Genomic DNA, 16228 nt, shown 5'->3' with positions numbered 1-16228 from the left:
CTGGTTGAAGATCTTTGACTGGAATCTTACAAGAATCTCGTAAATATTGTACATGCTGTGCAACAAACCGAAAAAGATTTTAACAGAGAATCTATTGATTTAGACTCTTTTCGGGACTTTTGTACGACTGAGATATCTGTACCCTTTGAGTCGCAGAATCCGCAAGATATTGAACAGTTGTTTCCAATGGCCACCACGGTCCAGTCTTTCGACCTCGTCCCACTACATCCTCCATTGGGAGCTTCTTCCTTGCATTTCTCGGCAATATCGAAACAGTTCGGAGCTGGAAAGAAAAAAGGATGAATCAGTATCAAATAAACTAAAATATAAATCAAAGGCTTTTTACATGCATTGGTTTATCCATTCTGTGGCGAGCCGTAAAATTTCTCGCAGTGAAGCTTGGATCTTAGGGTAAGAGTCGTGTAAGAATCTTAGCCGCACTGTCGGCTCAGGGGTAGATTTCGTAGGTGTCTTACCATATTTCTCGCTATTCTTGAACAACGCTATAGCGTGGCCGAGTGGGGAGAAATTCATATGCCGCATCCTGCAGATAGCCTCGCATCCGGCAGAAGGTGACGAGAAGTTAAGGCTAACAGTGTAGCTGACATGATTTGATATGATTGTGGTATCTTCGCCGAGAGAGGCCTTTCTTGTCTCTGAAACGAATGCACTTAATGAGCACATGATCGCTACATTTTGAGGTTGTCCATGTTCCATGCCGATTAATGCCAATTGAAAATTGGTTGGTCCTCGACGCCTACTCACTAGCAATCTATCGTAGGCGGCAGTATCATTGCCTAAGATTAACCCTAACCAAACTCGAAGAACTCACATTTACCTTCAACTGGCCCGAGACATTTACCCTCTACGAGGCGAATGTTGTCGATGGCTACGTCCGCTTCTTCTGCACTTCTGCCATCAATGGTCACCTATAAAAGGAAGAAAAACAAGTAAAAAAGAATCATATACATTATGCGGATTGACCATTGACCTGCTGTTTGCAAGATTTTCTTACCCAAGTAAGAAGAGAACCAAGTAACAGAAGTTTTGACACATTCCAAAAATTTGATTTAGCTGCTGGTTTAATGACGAAGCTGACGCACTCAACCCTTGGATTTTGGCATGAACTCGCCGTTGGAGGTCTATGTCATCATCAAAATGCGCATGTCTTTCTTACGCGAACCAGAGCTATAGGATGTGTTCGCAATCAGCTTTTTCTTACGTTGAATTCCGTGGCGCTGGACACCCATTCTGCCTCAGTGAACGACCAGTCTCGTCCCCTGTTCCATTTGTCATACCAGACCTTGTGAATGCCAATAGGTTCTGTAACCCAGACTGTCAGGCTTGGCGCAGCTCTCGGCCCGGGGTCACTGTTTCCATACATCCAGTAGTGAAACTGTAGGCAGTACCTTGAATTATAAATCAAACGTTTGCTGTTCACCAGGTGCATGTCCGATGTTATTTTCCGATAGGCCAATCACTGTGTGTGAGTGACTTAGTTGATGTTATGAAGTTGTTTATTTTGAAACGCCACCATTTGAGGTCCCTTGTTGTGTAGTAGTTGGACGGGCCAGGCCGGTCCACGATACAGCATCGCTTTGGACATTGACAACATACCTTTGACCAGTTTTGCTTTCAATCTTCACCGTAAGTTTTGCCGTCATACTCGCCACGCCCCCCGTTCCCGTTTTTGTAATCTGGAGGTAATACTTCCCCTCTAAGCAAATAAATAAAGCGATGGAAGAAGATGAAATTCATGTCATGTCGCGGGAGCTGTTCTGTCTCAACCTGATGGTCTAAATTAATACATCTAATCCAAAATAATGACACAAATGCCGTAAAATTACTTGTAAATGTTAATTATTAGGCTATGACTCACATGCAACGGCACGATCCGACCCGTCATAAAGGATTTTAGAGCATATCGTAAATGAATGTATTTTAATACCAAATCGTTATTGCGTAAAAACACCTGTATCTGCTGTCAGTAGAAACCTTTTTTCGCTATCGTTTTACAGCGTGAAAAGAACGAATTCATAATAGCAAATGTAATGTAACTGCGTATAGGACAAGAAAATGACGAAATTGCACTATACATGTACATGTACAGTAGAACCTCCCTTCGCGTACACCTCTCTATTAGGGACAACCTCTCTATTAAGGACACTAGTTTTGGTCCCAAATTTGTTGTTTCCATTCAATTTGACCTCTCTTATCAGGACACGTCTCTATTAAGGAAAGCTCTAGTCAGTCCCAAGGGTGTCCTTAATAGAGAGGTTCTACTGTATATTTTTTCACCGTCTGATACACAGGCAAAATGTTCTTGTAAAAAACAATAGTCTAATCTTATAAAAAAATTACGTATTAAATGCTGTACAAAAATAACATAAAATTTGACTATATTAAAGATTTATATAAAAATTCTGCAATAACTTTTAAATAATTTTTTTAAATATATTTCACAAAAAATTTATAAAACATAAATTTCATATAAAGACTTCCATATAAATCATATACACCTCTACAAGTATCAGAAATTTTACGTCAAACCTTTAATGTAAATTTCAAAAATCTGTATTGAAATTTATATAAAGTTGATGTTTTATCAATTTTGAATAAAATCCATTCAACATTTGCATATAAATTGAGGCCTATGTTTATTTTACTCGCAATATTTTGCGAAATATTCTGACCTGATCCCCTGGAATCCCAATACGGCTCCTGAGGATGAGTCGGAATTCTCGGCCCGACAGTCCTGTTGACCCAGGTCTCCATCGTTTGGTTGACGGCGGCTGGACGAATCCACCAATCACAGACTCCCTTATCGGGATCGCACTCCGCTGAAAAATAAACCCGGGGTTCGTTAGAATAAAGCGTAAAATCGGGGTTTTAATTGAAAATATACATGGTAAATTTATTTGCCCTTCCCTGTTCAGGCCTACTGACCGCCATGAAAGTTTTTCCGTGGGGGTCGATGTTATCAATATCTGTCCATATACATGTAAAGCACTTCAATACCGTATTCTTAATGTAGCGCCAATGCGTTAAGGTATGGCGTAACAAAACCAGGCTGCTGATATTGCCCGCGAACCGATATGTCGAGCAGGGCCTGGTCTGCCGAGTGACCACTGTTGGTGAACCCTGTCGGTTGGCTTGTGATAATGCACCAGTCAAACCATTTTTTTGTAAAGAAAAATGAACCGATGATCTCTCACTGATACACACTGTCCTCTAACCATTCTTTGTCCGAGTGTGGATATGCTTTTCTTACGTGAATAATCAATCGACATGCTCCTCTCATTATTATTTTCACAATAGTCATTCGACAAAGAAACCGATGTAATGATGAATTGAATAACATGCATCAGCAATAAAAAAATAACCGTGGACGTATTTTTGTAAAAGAGGACCCCTCACGGTATCTACACGTTCAATGTTCTCATTGTTAGTGTGTCATTAAGATTTAACCAAGACGAACAAATCGACACATCTTTGAACACCTCTGAACTTCTTATAATAAAAGAGAGAATCGATTGATTGATTTGTGTCAGGATAAGAAGTCCTTTTACATGTAATATTTCTTATGGCGTACGAGGGCACAAATTTAGCACCAGTGTTTCTCTGATGAGTTTAGTTAAGAACTTCATCAAAATACCATTTCCTTATTTAGCACTTCCGATAGCTGAACTATTTGAAGCATTATTTTATTGCAGCTGAATTATCTAAACCTTTTGGTCTTTCTCGACCAGAAAGTTCAAAACAATCTGATTACATGTGATGTCTACGACAAATATCACGAAATGACTTCTACCTATAACATTAATACAAAACAGCGGCTGTACCACTTTAATCATGTAAAGATATGAGGCGCATTGACACCACTTCTTCGTTAGACGTTATGTGTAATGGCTGAACGATATCGCCTTGCACGATTGGTATAATTTTCATAATAATCGGCCCATTTTTAAAGACTGTTTTCTAATTAAGCGTCAATTGTCATTTCCCAGTATAGCCCCCACAATAAACACCATGTGTGTACATAGACCAAGACATAATTGAAGTCTCTTGTGGTCCATAATCTAGACTTTAGACATCAATATTCTCGATAATTGTCTCTGAATCAATACCGGTATCGCATTACCATTTTTGTTATCATTAAACTAAGAAAACCAAAATACTCCATCAATTTGTGTAATTTCGTGACCAAAAAATACGGCTCAGCCAAACGTATCGTAAAGCTGAAATACGTCAATCAGTTAATCTGGTGGATTGATCTTACTCCTCAATGTATTGACATTGCTCAGCTTCGTATGGGCTGAGGCTACGGAGGCAATACCGCTGGAAGTTCCGTATGTGGTGGACTAGTGCACGTGTCCTCTCCCATGATGAACATCCCACGAACATCCCATCTTAATTAAATAGAAGACGAATGAACCGGGACAAATCGCTGTTGAGCAGTATATGAATTGCACACTGAAGCGAACCACAACTTGGCTGTATTATTATGTAAATTCGAGTTATACAATGCCAAACTCACCGGGCACAACTGGCCTATTGTTCTACGCGATCAAAGGATTTACCCAAAACAATAGAGTCCGTGTGTAACGTGTGCAAAACAATTTCGGTGATGGCGTAACGAAATGCATGTATTCAACGATGTCATACATTTGCTGGCTGGAGGGAAAGGTGAACGCATGTTTTCTGTTGACATGGCGTTAGGCCTACAGTTTACCCTTCTGAATTAATGAATTTTGCCGAATTTTGTGTGTTATTTTGATGAGAACTTCTCAGGCTTGCGAGTGCATGGCTTTGCGTGGCCTATTGCTAAGCATTTTCGATTGCGTCGTTGAATCTTGGTAATGTTGGCTTCGTAAGTTTGTCCTGGTAAATCTTAGTGATATAGTGAACATGATTGACAGCTCTCGTGAATCTTCGAAACATATTGAACATGTTGGATTCTTCTGGTGAATCTCCGTGATATGTAAAGCAGGTTGAAGTGATAAAATTGTCAGATTATGCTGGTGTGAAAGATTTGAGTACGACTTTTTTTTCTCTTCAACACGGGAATGAAAATCATTGCCTTTTCACATACATACACGAAACTAGAAATAGGGGCGTATGACTTACCTATCACCTTCTGCGTTCTCACGAACGCTGCCCTTTGCAGAAGTAACGCCAACAACACAAAAAGAGTCCCCGTCTTCGACATGGCCACCACGCACAACTAAGGTGCTATATCGCAAAGTAGCGTCTCGAGCAATAATTATCCGGTATCCTATCTGCGCTTAGCTTTGTCGTCAAATGCAGAAATCCCTGATGAATAATATTAGCTGCGAAAGTTCATTTCGGTGTGTTTTAGCTTCAGTACAATCTCAAGCAAGCATGTCCTGGGTATGTAGTTTTAAAATGCAGCTTGGTTTATGACGTTATAGTCCGAAGCAACACACTGAATAAATTAAAACCCCGCCCAAACGGAAATAAAAAATACTAGCGCGACAGTCATTGCCGTCACGAATCTAGGACGCCCTTTTGCCTCTTTCCATATTATTGAAAATCGTCATAGCCAACAACTTAGCCCTAAATACTCTAACAGCCTTGTAATTATTGTCGATTTTGACGATAACGTTTTTTCGAACCGCTTCTTGGGCGCACACAGAATGGTATTGATTCCGGGAAACTTCAAATGGATAAACGATGTTAATCATTCGAAGACAGGTCTATTCAATCGGCTTCCGATACGTCACTTCGTGCAGGGACGCTGGAGAAACAACGCTTTATAGAATTGGAGTATTGATTCTGTACACGGGCATATCTAATTACACAAAACTTAAGCAAGTTTACCCCGCGAGAGCGTCCACAAAGCAAACGCCTTGAAGAAACCAGACCCCGCGGGTCCGTGCCGCGGGTCCGTGTCGCAGTGACATGCAAATGTTGTTAAAAGTGAATAACAAAATATTGCATGCAGATTTAATCCAATTTAATTGTTCTTTCTGTTCTTTTCTGCGATTAATATCCCTGATTTTTACCGATTTGCCCTTATGAGGTGTAATCACGGATGTATCGCGGTTTTTCGTGTTGCCCCACCCAAAACACTAACATTAAAGGTTAGCGTAAAATTCATAGCCACGTTAATCTGCATCGAAATCATCATAACAGCAATACATTGTGGGTGCCTCGAATTTTATTCTTTATTCATTGGAAAAATATATGTTTTGAAAAAGAGTGCCATATTATTTTGATGACAAGGGGTTACAGCTACACGTTGATAGTACATCATATATAAAGTTGGTCCTATTATAATAGCAATACATGTACAAAGTATGCGATTTTAAAATTGATATTGACCGTAAATTGGATGGACTAGAATTTGGATGGAAGACGTGATGCACTGGACGGCATATCTCTTTGCCTTACATGCCTAACTCCGCCCAGGTCTTTACCAGCCTCAGGTTGTCGTGCTGATTGAGCAGCTCATCTGAGCTCGTCCGAAAAGTTTCTGCAAAGACTGGGGAATAAATCTAAAGCGCATTGAGGTTGTTGTACTTTATAACAAAGCGCTGATTTCACAACGTCCTATACACTCTCGGGGAATTCCAACATGTGCCTTTAGGCCTGGTCATGTATGTTGTGATATTGATATTTCACCATGGACATGATAGTCATGTGATTATTCAACCAGGAAGTCTCTGAGTGGGACTGACAAGTTTGAGCTGTGAGCAGTTTATATTAACGACTTGGTTGGGTTTAGAGCAGTTATATACCAGTCCGACCCAAGGGATATAACGCAGTCATGACAGCGGTCTTCATTGTTACGCTTGCAGCATTTTTCTTCCTGAAGTCAGCTTCGACAGCGGATGATGATGGAAGTGTTGGTCAGCCGCGTTATCCAGTTGGGGATTTTAGGAACTGTCTCCTTCAGAAAGGCGTCAACAGATTCGAAGCCCTCCCCGGTGGTGGCTGGGACAATCTCCGTAATGTTGATATGGGACAGGTGGCGTTTATGAACTACAGCCAGTGCTTGATGACCGAAGACGGCCAGTATCTCATCCCGGATACCACATACGCCGTACCCCAGAAGCGAAGCCAGGTTGAGACGTTTGGCGAGCTGATCGAACACTGGAGTAACTACACCAGCATCACGTCATCTTCGATCAACGCGGATGCATCTTTCTTTTCGGTTGTGAGTGGGTCGTTCTCGGATGAACACCAAAGCATCAAAAAGCACCAGGTCAACGATAAGTCCATCACGACAAGAGTCATGTTACGTCATCACATGTATTCCATCAGGATGGAACCGGATACCCAACTACACCCGAAATTCAAAGCGAGGCTGATGGACATTGCGGCTCACATCGCGAACAATAATACCAAGATGGCGGACTATCTTCTGCAGCTGGTTGTCAGGGATTATGGTACTCACGTGGTCACGGCCGTAGAAGCGGGCGCAACCCTTGCCCAGGTGGACCAAATCAAGAGTACGTTCTCATCTGATTATGAGAACCAGAAGAGCGCAATCAAGGCGTCAGCCAGTGCCTCCTTCTTCGGGAAAATCGGATTAGGTGGGGGATTCAGTCATTCCACCAGTGAGACCTTCTCCAACGAGTACCTCAGCAATCGGACCTACTCGAAGATCCTCACGTACGGTGGACCGCCATACCGGGTAAACTTCACCATAAATCTATGGGAGGATGGCATCAATAATGGTTTGGTTGCCATTGACAGAGCAGGGGATCCATTGCACTTCGTCGTCACCCCGCAAAACATGCCCGAAATACCGCAACCAACCCTCATTGAGGTGATCACGGGTCTGGAGAAGATGATCAACCGCTACTACAAGTTCAACACATACCGGGGATGTACCAACCAGGACAGTGAAAACTTTAACTTCCAGGCCAACCTGGACGATGACTCATGCAAGGCGCCGAGTACAAACTTTACTTTTGGAGGCGTCTACCAGACCTGCAGTATGCGCCCTGGCTCCAATGCTGGGGACCTCTGCGGCGAGATTGCACAAAAAAACCCTCTCTCTGGAGATTATAGCTGTCCTGCTGGCTACGAATCGATCTACCTGAACGAAGGGACAATGTCTAAAAACTACAAGCGTTGGCAGTGCCACCGTTCATGTCATAGGTGTTGGCTCGTCGCGACATGTTGCCATGACGAGTGCGGGAATGCGTACTACTCCAGTGCTGCCACCTATAAAGCGTACTGGTGCGCGGCCACTGGTGAAGTGCAGCAGAATTCCGGTTTCCTGTTCGGTGGGATTTTCACGAAGACGAGCTCGAACCCGTTGACCAAGACGCAAGGCTGCCCAGTGCGGTTCTACCCCCTGAGGCTGGGCGAGTTCATGAGAGTGTGTGTGAGCGATGACTATGAACTTGGCTACCGATACTCAGTACCCTTTGCCGGCTTCTTCAGCTGCAGAACCGGGAATCCACTCGTCTTCAATTCGCACCTAAAGGTAAGTTAATATCGGTATATATAACCAGGAGGATATAACGTTATTTCCTCTTGGTATAACTAAATAGAAGATATTTCATAAATTTGGTCCGATAGGATTCAAATAAAGTGTCAGAGCCTATTATACCTCATTTTCAAACCCATTTAAAAGCAACAAGCCACCTGACATGCTTGATCATGATCTCTGACTGAAACCATTGAGGTATGTCCATGGTCCTAAAACCAATTGCAAACGCGGGTGAACTTTACTTTTTGGCATTTTATCCCCTTTGAGGAATGTGCATGCGTGGCCGAGTTTCACACCAGACCGAGAGTGCGCAGTTCAGTATTATTTTATAAGCGGTATCTATTCGCGAATTCCATCATGACTTGATCTGGCAATACGCCACTTGTCGGAAACGTGCAAGTGGGATTTTCCCACACAGACCTTCATATATAATCGATATCTCGTGATAAATGCCGAAAATTGAGGTTAAATACCTAGTAAGTGCTGCTTGACATTCAAATTAACATAGATTGGTCATCGTCAGTTGGTTTGTTCATCTCCTGAATCCTGAGTAAACTACTCTACCTATAGTTTGTGACGTTTTCTTCCTGCAGACGAAAGCTTGGTGTTCCTAGTTTCACCAAAAGCATAACTTTGGTATTTAGTACTCAGGGCTTCAATTGAAGTACCGGTAGTCTGTTCATATCTTCTTTCATAAAGTCTCTTCTTCTCTTTCTCGTTACAGTCACAACTAAAGAGCAGCGGTGAACTGTCTCTCAGCGGTTATGTGCACGCATCCGGGCCAGGATCATGGCCTCACCGATGCCCGTCCGGCTATAGCCAGCATCTCGCCACAGTTGACGCAAACTGCGAGATTGACTACTGCGTGAAAGCGAACGCCTTGATAGACCAGGGCCTGCCCAATGTCCGTAGACCGCCATTCAATCCTCTACCCGGATTAGAATTGAACCAAACCGATCTGCTCTTCATCATAGGCCCGGCCAAGCGGGTCTGGGTCAAGAACGACTCGACTCAACTCTGGTCGCGTTCAAGCTTCACTGAACTGGAAAAACTTCACCTAATGGAAAAACAGGAAGTGGTAATGGATAAGACGACAGATGGTGGCCAGGTTGCTGGTGTCACAATAGGTGTCACTGCATTCGTCGGTTTGATTGTAGTTATCGCTTTTCTCGGTTGGCGGCGCCACACTAAGCATGTCTCGCTGTACCGGAAGAGAGATGATGGACTGGAACTCGACAATGTGTGTAGTAAGGCTCCTTATGGTACATTCAGAGAAGATTCCAGTACTTCTTTGAATGTTGATGACATGCCGGCAGCTCAAGTCTAAACTCACCTCACAGAGCATTGCCAACCACGTTCAGCTGCTGACTATTTGGCCTCGGCTAGAAGAGAGTTTAAGCGTCTCTCTCTGTTTCCCATTGTTGAAAACAGCCGATCCCTCGAGCTTGCTTTGGGGGAAAACAATTAGATTTCACCGGTGTGACGGAAATGCAACTCCCCTAGAATACACGTCTCAATGAAATATATTTCATTCTTTACTCTAGACTGAAACAGTAATTGATGTTCGATCCAAGACAATACCTTAAATAGAAGAGACAATTTTGACTCGACTTCATGTTCCCATTGGCCAAATATACTAGTTCATCCTTTTTAAACATTGAATGTATTGTCGGTCTCAATCTCGCCATGTTTTTATGTTTTTAAATCACTGATAAATGTTTATAAGTTTCAATATCTTCAATAGCATTCCGCGACGTTACTATTTATAGCTCACAAGGTCATTTGAATAAGATATTGATGACGTTTTAGTCACGTGACAGTCGGACATCGACACTTACATGTATTTCTACGCATTTGAGCTTATTTCAAAGTCAATTTTCTTTGACCCTGCATTGTTTTAGCATGAATAATACCATAGAGTCAGAGAGAGAAATATTCAGAACAATTCTGTAGTATTCCCAACACTCGGACATGTGCCAGATTGAATCTAACTGCCCTAGTTAGAAAGCCTGGACCCATTACGCACCCGCATGTTTGTCCGACATTGTCTGTAATTCAGCGATGGGGAAATAGAGGGCAGCAGCTGCAGTGACCTCATTATCGCGGAATGCTATTTTGCTCACTTCATTCATGGACACACATACGTGACCATATGACAGTTCGTTAAAAATTTGAAATTTCTAACTGAATAAAAAAAAATCCAATAGCGTGATTACGTACTGAATCAAGGTTTCAACACTGCGCTTGTGCAGAAAGATACTAATAATATACACCAGATTTCTGCCAAGTTGTATGCATCATAACTGCACTACGGGATTGTGTGTAACTGCACTTCTTTTTTTCCTGGCCCAGTAATTACGAACGGCGTACCCCTTCAACGCAGTATCATTTGTACGTCACGAACGTATGCCAACCCGTCAGCCACCAATTTCGGGAAGCATGTATAAGTTGATGTTGACCTACAGCGTAGCGGATCGGAGCCTATTTTAATGAGCTACTGACCGATATTCTCATATCCGATACTTCAGAACGCGGCATCCTCCATGTCAAGTATCGATATGGGTTGGGTACAGTACACCGAAGCCTACGAGCTAGCCGGATCTGACAGATAATTTGAAGGCCATTAATTTTACCTCATTGTTCTCCTGCAACTAACTGGTAATAGACGTTCGAGTTCGGCTGCGGCGGGCCATCATGTCACAACCCGCCCCTACTTCGTCGAGATTGTTTAATGAAGTCGTCTAGTATAGCTGCTTGGAAGGTGCTGCGCTCTGGAATCTATAGAGAAATACATTGGAGTGTGATGAACTCGCCTATGTACATGTAATAACTCGGTCAAGAAAGGTGATGGTTTGCAGATACTAGAGGATGCACTGCGCTAGCGCTATTCATTTGGATTCGTAGGGTAGGTACTGCTAATATCCATACAATGTACATATTAACCGCATGTGACGGAGTGTAGTAGAAGAATGTTTTGAGGACAACGAACCTCAACATTCGCTTTTTCTGACTATCTTCTGATTGATTTGACCGAAACTACATGTAGCTGTGAAGTAGGTCCTGCTTCTCAGTACCCAGCAGCATGGGACTTGATGTTATAGGCCGAACAGTTAGTTGTATACCTAGCAGCAGTGTACATGTATACACTAATGGTAACTGGTTATAGTTATCGTCATCATCATGAATGAGGTGGTATGGTGATACTTCCAGTACATGTAGTTCTTGAGTCGACAAAGACGAAATGGTCACTCTTTTAAGACATCTGAGAAAGGTACAACCATTATTGGCAATTTTCTTATATTAATGGGCACCGCTAATCCATTACATTCCTTTACATTCTACGTGAAAGTGATAATGCAATAGGAAGTGACTATTTGGCAAGCCCGGCTTTAATACCAAACAGCGACTTTTGTTTGTCCTGAAATGCCCAAGGGTGCCATTGCCGTCATTTCGCTTCAGAGGAATTTGGTTACTCTAAAGGAAAAACCGCAGTAACAGACCATTTTCAGATCAATACGCCATTATGCATATTCATGAGTAGGCGTGGTTTATTCATCGGCTTGCCAAACAGGAAAGAAATTTTGCTCTGTTTGGCAAGCCCGGCTGGCCGAACAGGGTGGCTTTTTAGTGTTGTTTGGCAAGAGGCTTTCCAAACAGGACAAAAAAGATGCCTGTTCGGCGAGCGGCTTGCCAAATAGACCCGGCCAATGCAATAATATGCAAGCAGCCTGGGCTATCCACCTGTCCTCCTGCAGCAGACTGACTTACATGTAGGTTGTGCACGTGGGGTTACTGGAAAAAGCATTATGGCATTGGACTGGTTGACCTTACATTGCGTATTGAGTGTCCTGTTTTGCATAAGTCATCCACCCTATTACATGCCTGATACACTGACACAACACGCCAATACATGCAACACTAATTGGGTCATCTGCTCGGTTGGGAATCTTTTACAAAGGTCAAGAATGCGTTGATTAAATCTTGGAGTCTGGTTACTCTAATGGTGTGTTCACACTGGATGCGAATTGAAACCGAATTCCGTAGAGCGCTCTCCGGAATACGAATTGATTAATCCAGTTTCAGAACGGTCGCGTCACACTGGCCCGAATACGCATTCAAATTGGTTTAAAACGCGCCACACTCAATGCATACTAACGACGCGCCATCTATTATTATTATTATTATTATTTATTAACCTCCCATATGGGAGAATAAAATTTACGAGTACAAAACATATAAGTATATAATATCACAGTATCACACAGTCATTATTAACAAGTTAAAATCGCGTAAGGTGCTTGACCATTTCCATCTCCCGGCCATGCCTATTGCCAAAGTTCGGGTCAAAGAGGAGTGTCCTCAGCGAGTCAACACCACCGTCGCTATTAGCGGAGAATCCCGGCCTCGCCCTCGAAAACGAGGCCAAAACCGGGGAAAACCCCGCCGCGACGATGTTGCTGACCAGCGTACCTTTGACCAACGAACCGGCGGCAACATACCTTGCCAGGAAATGGAAATGCAAGTCACGTGCAAGGGAGTTGATTTTTCCCTATTCTATGGCATAACGAAAAACGATTTGAGTTAATGAGATCATTTAAATACATCAGTTAATTCGGATTAGCTGATTCGCATTCAATTCGGTTTAAGAACCGTGTTGGTTAAAGCAGATTGAGATCGGTATGAACCGAATTGAGTGTGACGCCCCAATACGTATCAACGTTTTAATTCGAATTCAATTCGTGTTAAAACCCCAGTGTGACCACGGCATAAGATTGAATCAAGGCCAGTGTACAACGTTTTGGCAACATTATAACAAAACGCGTTTTATGACTCTCTGTACTCAACAAAACTGCATGCTGTGTGGGAGGAGAAAATTTTGTGGGGAAAATCTTGTCATAACTTGCTCGCAGGTTGCAGCGACAACATGTAATCGCTCGTTTGCGGGGCGCTAGAGCTTCAAGCACACCCGGACATGACTTTATTGGAGCAGGATTGTGTCGTTATCTTCGACTAGTCCTTTTCAATTCTTCGATTTATATTTCAGATCGGATCAGCATGGCAAAGCTGTGTGAAAGGAGGAAATGCGGACGCCCTGTCCAATTCCTGGCATTTGCGTGCGTCTGCTCGGTAGCGCTGGTCTACCAATTTGGTTTATACGTCATGCGGCATGAAAGCAAAGGAAGTAGTCATCATGGTCGTCGGTATCTGCAGCTAACCCGTCGTGATGAACAGCCACTTTGCGTCCAACCCAAATACGAAATGTATCCGTCCGCGAAGTTCCACCACGTCTTCAGGAACATCTCGAAACCTCTCTGCCCAGGGACAAATTGGGTAAAAATAAATGGTGGTGCTTTCGAGATTTCGGAGTTTGCGAAAACAAAGTTTGGTCATAATATCACCTGCGATTATTACCCGCTTATGAGGGGTAAACGAGATTTTGATCAATACTTTGGACCACCGGTTAGCAATATTCAGGATGGTGCAAAAGTTACTAGTGTTGCATCAAAGGTGTCTTGTTCTGCTGATGGTATGCGTTACGAGAACTACCATCTGACCATCCCAAACGATAGCCATATGCAGCGACGTGCCCAAGAAGTGAAACTCCCGCAAGGGGCGCTTGGGATGAATGTACTCATGTTTGGGTTCGATTCCACCTCACGGATGACCTGGCAGCGAAAACTTCCGAAATCATACGCCTTCATGATAGATGTGTTGAAATGCATTGTTCTGGAGGGGTATAATATTGTTTCCGACGGTACGCTTGGTGCACTGTTGCCAATTTTGACGGGAAAGGGCGAGAAGGAATTGCCTGATGTTGCCAAGGGACACGAGGTGGCGGGTACGCTGGATGGCTTCCCGTGGATTTGGAAAGACTTCAAAGATGCGGGATATGTCACGCAGTGGACTGAAGACACATCTAAGGGGGGAACATTTAACTGGAGAATGAATGGGGTGAAGCAACAGCCTATGGATTTACACGCATTTGACTTTTACGCGGAGGTTGAGACAAAATATAGGAAATTCGAACCGTATTGTTTAGGTGCGGAACTCAGACATAATGTGCAGATGAATTGGGTTACGGATTTCCTCAATGTTTTTAAACATCAGAGGATATTTTCGTTTGGATTCCATTCTGAGTGTTCTCACAATGACAATAAACCATTGAATATAGTTGATGATGACTTAAAGGCCTGGCTACAGATGCTCTTAATCAAAGGATACTTAAACAATACTATGCTGATACTGATGAGCGACCATGGGGCGAGGTTCCAGAGCGAGATTAGAGAGACGGTCCAGGGTCGGCAGGAGGAACGAAACCCATTTTTCTCCTTTCGTCTCCCGGAGTGGTTCAAACAAAAACATCAACGCGCTTTCCAAAATCTCCTCATTAACTCGAAGCGTCTTGTAACACCTTTCGATATCCATGCAACGTTTCATCACATTCTTAACTTCCGTGATATCGCAGTTGGTAACCTCTCAGATCGAGGCATCAGCCTTTTTTCCAAAATTCCAGCTTCTCGGACATGCAAAAATGCAAAAATCGCTCCACATTTTTGCAACTGCTTGAGATGGGAGTCAATTCCGACCAATTCCTCTGCTGTTAAAAAAGCTTCGCAGGCCTTTATAGACTTGGCAAACTCTTTGACGAAACCTCTTGGGGAAAAGTGTCAGTTGTTAGAAATAGAAAGCATCAAAGAGTGCTTCGCCTTCACACCTGAAAAGAAACTTCTTGAGAGAAAAACGATTACAAAAAATTATATCATCATTTACCATCTGACGCTTTATACCAAGCCTGGAGGTGGCCATTTTGAAGTCACTGTTAAACACAACTTGGAAAAGAATAGTTATACTCTGGATAGAAGTGATGTGAGTCGCGTCAACACATTCGGGACTGCAGCAGACTGCATGGTTGACGAACAGCCTGGTCTTGCGTGGTATTGCGTGTGCAAAAATTCCAGATAAAAGAGAATACGGGGAGCAGGTGTATGGATTTTGACGCTGCATTGGTGCCATCTGCAGTTCACCCGGTGCCTTTTTTGCGTCCCAGCTGCGATTGACGAAGTACGATAAGAGTTCAGATGCGAAAGTCACTAAATGCACTGCAGGTCACTAAATTTCGACTTATGCATCTTTTCTGCTGTGACTGTAATGGTTTTGATTCAAAAGTGACGTCTTCTTACAATAGGCCTACATGTTCACTACCTGATTTTCGATGGCATCGTCCAAGCTTAAACGGTTCCGTATTCAGATCCTTATTCCTTACAACTATTCATCTTACTTTTTTCGGAATACCTTTTAGCGGCTCTTGCACTATAGTACCTGAACTCTTCAATTGTATTTCATCGATTTTTTCATTGATTTTTTTTTCCTCGATTCCGCCGACAAAGTATAAAAGATGATTTGCGGGATCGCGTACTAAATGAATGAATACAGGACTTTATTTTTTCTTCTTCTGTGCCAGCTGCCTAGACTAACTTCAGTCCTGTGGCGGAGATGAAGCGGCGTCGTTTCGAGGTCCTGCATGCTGTGTCCCCACAGTTATTCCGCGACATAATGTATATGTACGTAGGTGTCTGCGGGCCAGAATTTCTGCCTCAAATTCGAGACTTGGCCGAATTCACTATAACGGGGACCGAGATCATGTGAGAAGAGAATGTAGACACATTCGAAGAACGTAATTTGGCCGATGGTTTTATGACGAAGTCGGTCCTAAGCATTGAGATATGTGCTGTGACGATATCAATAATAGTACGCAGCGAT

General features: G+C 43.0%; 2 protein-coding genes and 1 long non-coding RNA gene across 3 annotated transcripts; 2 read left to right on the top strand and 1 right to left on the bottom strand.

Moving 5' to 3' along the window:
- Positions 1 to 1685: 1685 nt before the first annotated feature.
- Positions 1686 to 5343, bottom strand: LOC135496669 (uncharacterized). Its single transcript, XR_010448709.1, has 3 exons — positions 5128 to 5343; positions 2694 to 2840; positions 1686 to 1717 (listed from the first exon to the last, which is right to left on the bottom strand). It is a non-coding gene; the product is annotated as an uncharacterized LOC135496669 (long non-coding RNA).
- Positions 5344 to 6680: 1337 nt separating this feature from the next.
- Positions 6681 to 10299, top strand: LOC135496467 (macrophage-expressed gene 1 protein-like). The gene is made up of 2 exons (XM_064785800.1): positions 6681 to 8461; positions 9192 to 10299. Exons 1-2 carry the CDS (start codon positions 6791 to 6793, stop codon positions 9792 to 9794), a joined length of 2274 nt encoding a protein of 757 aa, XP_064641870.1. The 5' UTR covers positions 6681 to 6790; the 3' UTR covers positions 9795 to 10299.
- Positions 10300 to 10821: 522 nt separating this feature from the next.
- LOC135496468 (uncharacterized) lies at positions 10822 to 15445 on the top strand. The gene is made up of 2 exons (XM_064785801.1): positions 10822 to 11372; positions 13512 to 15445. Exon 2 carries the CDS (start codon positions 13523 to 13525, stop codon positions 15428 to 15430), a length of 1908 nt encoding a protein of 635 aa, XP_064641871.1. The 5' UTR covers positions 10822 to 11372; positions 13512 to 13522; the 3' UTR covers positions 15431 to 15445.
- Positions 15446 to 16228: the final 783 nt, after the last annotated feature.

The sequence above is a fragment of the Lineus longissimus genome, chromosome 12 (genome assembly GCF_910592395.1).
Source record: "Lineus longissimus chromosome 12, tnLinLong1.2, whole genome shotgun sequence".
Classification (NCBI taxonomy): domain Eukaryota; kingdom Metazoa; phylum Nemertea; class Pilidiophora; order Heteronemertea; family Lineidae; genus Lineus; species Lineus longissimus.
This window is presented reverse-complemented; position numbering and strand designations above follow the sequence as displayed.